At 37.8% G+C, this 5,036-nt stretch overlaps 1 protein-coding gene across 1 annotated transcript; it reads left to right on the top strand.

Moving 5' to 3' along the window:
* The first annotated feature begins 2,274 nt into the window (after window positions 1-2,274).
* LOC127107618 (uncharacterized) lies at window positions 2,275-3,591 on the top strand. The gene has a single exon (XM_051044917.1). It carries the CDS (start codon window positions 2,275-2,277, stop codon window positions 3,589-3,591), a length of 1,317 nt encoding a protein of 438 aa, XP_050900874.1.
* The last annotated feature ends 1,445 nt before the right edge of the window (window positions 3,592-5,036 follow it).

Genomic DNA, 5,036 nt, shown 5'->3' with positions numbered 1-5,036 from the left:
AATTGTGACTCTTATCTGGCATTAAAAAAGTAGCAATTAAAAGTAAAATATAAATTTTTGCATGTAAAATATTTTCTGCCTCTGACGGGTTAGGGTTATTTTTGAGTTGCGTTAATACTGCTTCTAACCAAAGAATTTTGACAGAAGCCCCATTTTTATCCGAGGCTGTTGGTTCGATGCCCAAATTTTCCATGTAAACGTCATTGGTTACGTTTGTTGGGCCATTAACAACTTTACCATGGATTCGGAGACCGAATAACATACTCACATCCTCTAGTGTGATGGTACATTTACCTGTTGATAAATGAAATGTATGTGTCTCCGGTCTCCATCTCTCTAACAATGCCACAATGAGTTTAGAGTCTACTTTTAGACTTGCAATCTTGGCCACATTCGCAAAACCTGCTAGCTCCAAATACGGTATTATAACCGCACTTGGTTGAATATATGTATGCAAATGGACCCGAAACCTACCATCTTGCTGAAATTAAAATAAAAAACGGTAATGAATATTTGATCTGATAAAGAACGGAAATAAAAAACGGTAATAAAAAACGGTAAATTTGAAAGAGACTTATGTATTCGGCAATGTTTGTCGCCGTCCCACGGTGTGATTCGCCCATCCATAAGAAAGGCATCTTGGAAGGAAGTGTAGAAATTGAAGAGAGTAAATATTTGAAGAGAGTAAGAATGTGTGAAATAGAAATTGTAGGTAGATGATGAGAAGGAAGTGTAGAGGTATGGATTATTTATAGTGGTAAAATATAATAAATAAATTGGTAAAAATTTGAATTGGGGATTTGACATTGCATTGCATGTCATGCATGCAAAAAAAATGTGTAAGGAATCCTGTAAATTGAGATTCCCACGCTGAAGGAAAAATTCACTGCGCAAAAGCCTGCACTATGGCTCGTCACTTTGATGGACGAGCTATGCCTTGGTCTTTGTGGGCTCGTCCAATGGAATGGCGAGGTGCTGCGTTTGCCGTATTGGCTCGTTCAATGGAGTGACGAGTTCACTCTTTTAGGGTTTTGCCTCGTCCAATCAATGGACGAGCTAGTACAGGCCAATCCCTCACGCGTTTCCCTTCTTCTCTCTCTTCCTATTAAATGAAAATCAGCATGTGATTTGCATACATTAATATATTCACACCAAACCAACTACACATTCATATCTCCTATAAATACCACTAACATCCTCATTTATTCTCACCAAACCAAATATACACATCCATATCTCCTAAACTAAATCAAATATACATCTATGGCTCAAAGAAATTTAATTGTTTCTATCCATTCCGAAGGGTCACTTTTCACATATCCAAGTGAGGGATTCTCATTTTGCAATACGAATTTAACTAAGTTTAAAATCCACATCAACTCCGACTTTCATCATTTAAAAGACCGTATTGAAAAAAAGTTGCAACGCTATGTTGAAGACATCATTTATCGTCAACAATTATTTAATGGAGATGATAATACCGTCTTTTACATAATGACACCGATTGAGACCGACGAAGATGTTAGGTTGATGTTTCAATGTCATGTAACATTATCTCAATTACCAAGCATTGAGATATATGTTCGTCTAGTCAATAATCTTGAAGAACAACCGAGTCACAATGAAGATGTTGAAGAACAACCGACTCACAATGAAAATCATGGTTATCCAACGCAATCTGTACAGTCACACGACTATGGAATGAGTCAAGCCATTGACGAAGAGCCGACTCAAAATAATGAACCTTTCATACCAAATGAAGAGGTAGGCGAGAATAGTGAGGATGATCTTGAGGAGGTTCGATTTGAAGATCTATTTGGTGTTAGTGATGACGATGGCAATGAGGACATATTCGACACACCGACCGTTGCACTAAGAGCGCAACCAATTAGTTTGTACAACCCACCCGGGCACATGCAAAACATAAGTTTGGATGATGCTGAACCAATCTCCGTTTTCGGCAGTTTCATACCAACTCACAATTCTGACGAAATAGAGGAGTGCATCGAGTATGAAGATAAGGAATAGCGTGTTCTGGCGTTACAACAATGGCATATCAAACGTAGTCTAGATTTTTCTGTGGTTAAATCTGACAATGTACATTTTATCATCAAATGTAGAAATTCAACATGCAATTTCAAATGTAGGGTATCTTTGCGCAAGGGCAACTCAAGGTGGAGAGTTGGTAAGTCTAGTGGGCCTCATACGTGCACAACCACTTCCATGTCACAAGACCATACAAAACTCGGTTCAGAAATGATTAGCAAGAGCATAATGGAGCTTGTAAATCGGGACACTTCTCTTAAGGTGAAGGTTATCATCGCTCATGTTGTTGAGAAATACAGGTATATCATATCATACAAAAAGGCATGGATTGCAAAGTGTAAGGCAATTGAGTCGCTATATGGAAATTGGGAGACATCTTACAACGATATTCCGCAGTGGATACTGGTAATGAAAACATATCTACCAGGTACCATTATAGAATTACAATCCTTACCTGTGATTTCAAATGATGGTTCATACTTGGGTGACCAAAGGATATTTCATCGTCTGTTTTGGGCGTTTAGACCATGTATACGTGGTTTCGCATATTGTAAACCAATTGTGCAGGTTGATGGAACTTGGTTGTATGGCAAGTACAGAGGGACTCTGTTGATGGTTGTGGCACAGGATGGGAACGGGAACATATTTCCGATAGCATTCGCATTGGTTGAAAGTGAGACAAAGGAAGCCTGGAGTTTCTTTCTTAAGAATTTGAGAATGCATGTTACTCCCCAAGCAAATCTATGCATAATATCAGACACGCATGAATCGATGAAGAGTGCATACAACAACCCGGAAAATGGATGGCAGTTTCCTCCTTCATCACACGTCTATTGCATTAGACATATCGCGCAAAACTTCGTGCGCGAGATTAAAGACAAGGATCTGCGGAAAATAGTTGTTAACATGGGTTATGCGTTAACAGAGGCAACATTTAATTACTATCGGGGGGAAATCCGAAGAACAAACAACGACACTTTATCATGGATAGACAACATCCCTCGTGAGAAGTGGGCAAGGGCATTTGACGGAGGGCAACGCTGGGGTCACATGATAACTAACCTAGCTGAAGCAATGAACTCGGTGCTAAAAGAAACCCGAAACCTTCCGATCACTGCATTGGTCAAATCTACGTACTATTGTTTAGGATCACTATTTGGTAGAAGAGGCCATCAGTGGACAAAAATGTTAGCCTCTGGGCAGGTTTTCACTGATAACTGCAACAAGGGGATGGCTGAGGAAGTCATCAAAGCTAACACGCACAATGTCATGCAGTTCGATCGAGAGAGATTTTATTTCATGGTTGAAGAGAAGATTAACCATAACGACGGTCGACCAACCGGAACGTTCAGCGTTGATCTGAGGAAACAACACTGTGACTGTGGGAAATTTCAGGCATTTCACTTACCTTGCTCCCATGTAATCGCAGCATGTTCGAGCATACGCCAGGACTATTCCATTCACATTCCAAACGTCTTCAAAATTCTTAACATCTTCAAGGTCTATCAGGAGAGTTTCCTAGGACTTCCCCATGAGGAGAATTGACCATAATATGAAGGATTTACTCTTTGCCACGACGACTCTATGAGAAGGAGGAAGAAAGGGCGCCCAAACAGCACCAGGATTAGAACCGAGATGGACGACGTTGAGAAGGAAAAGAGAAGGTGTGGAATTTGCCGTGAAATAGGACACATGCGTAGGAAATGTCCTAATGTTGCAGGACCATCCCAACGACCTTCTAGATGATTATGTTGTTGTTTTAAATATCCGTTCAAATGATTATGTTTTTTTATTTATTTATTAACTACTATGCACGTAATATATATAAACCATTGTGTATTTCTAATGTCTTTTGGGATTAAACAATTATGAAATACATTTGTTAATCAAAGGGTTATGGTTACAAAGTACGACCACATTAACTAAACAACAACAACAACCAACACAACTGGTAATTAAAAAACTAATCAACAACAACAACCAACACAAGTGGACCTTCAACTCCTCTATTAACTTCACCACTATGTGCCGAAAACATACACTGGACATCTTCATCATTTTCTATACGATCCAGGTAATACATGTACGTACCATTGGGGCTTGCATCAGTCAACGTTATGTATGGACAATGATACTCTACTTTCCTCACCTTCATACGACGCCCGCCCAACTGTCGGAAGCCAGTGTGGATGGCTGAAATCAGTGTTCTGAAATTCCATTGCGGATCAAGGCAAACACTCATTTTTTCACCGTGTCCATAAAATACAAGACCACAAACAGACATTCTAACCTAAAGAAAGGATTTGGTGATTTGAGTTACATTTCTACAAGTTCTGCTATTTATAGAAAAATTAATACTTGAATACTCAGCCAATCATTGGTCGAGACAGTACAAACACAAAAACTTTTTGGCGGGAAAGATATCATTCCCAAAAAATTATTGAAATTTTGGAGGGAAACAAATCAATTTTATTATTAATATATAAGACACAAATTATTTCTATTATTAATATTCTAAAAATTAATCATTTTTATTATTAATATTTTAAAAATAATAATATCAAAAAAAAATTATTATCATGCAAAACTATTATTATTTACATTTTATTTTAAATATTTTTATAAAAAATTATTATTATTTTAAAAAAAATCAATTATATTAATTAAATATAGAATTAATAATTAAAAATCAATTATATTAATTAATATTACTATTTAATAAAGTATTTAAAATATTAAAAAAAGAAAAACGACTACTTCATGCCCTCGGCCATTGATTGGCCGAGCCCATACTGTATGCAATGGGCCTTCAGGCCCTCGTCCAACCATTGGACGAGCCCAATAAGAAAAAGGGGGCAGATTGGGATTTTTTTTCCAGACTGGGGCATAGTGGGAAATTAATTTCAGAAAAGGGGCATGTGGGGAAAAAAGTCTACAGGAAGTCTACTTAGTTGGTCACTGCAGGGTGGATGACATGACCATGTAGGTTT

Source organism: Lathyrus oleraceus, chromosome 1 (assembly GCF_024323335.1).
Source record: "Lathyrus oleraceus cultivar Zhongwan6 chromosome 1, CAAS_Psat_ZW6_1.0, whole genome shotgun sequence".
Lineage (NCBI taxonomy): Eukaryota > Viridiplantae > Streptophyta > Magnoliopsida > Fabales > Fabaceae > Lathyrus > Lathyrus oleraceus.
The sequence above is the reverse complement of the archived record's forward strand: the minus strand, read 5'-3'. Positions and strand labels throughout refer to the sequence as shown.

Bases quoted from the DNA above. Each gene is read 5' to 3' on its own strand.
- LOC127107618 (XM_051044917.1), top strand. From the start codon at position 2,275: ATGGAGCTTGTAAATCGGGACACTTCTCTTAAGGTGAAGGTTATCATC.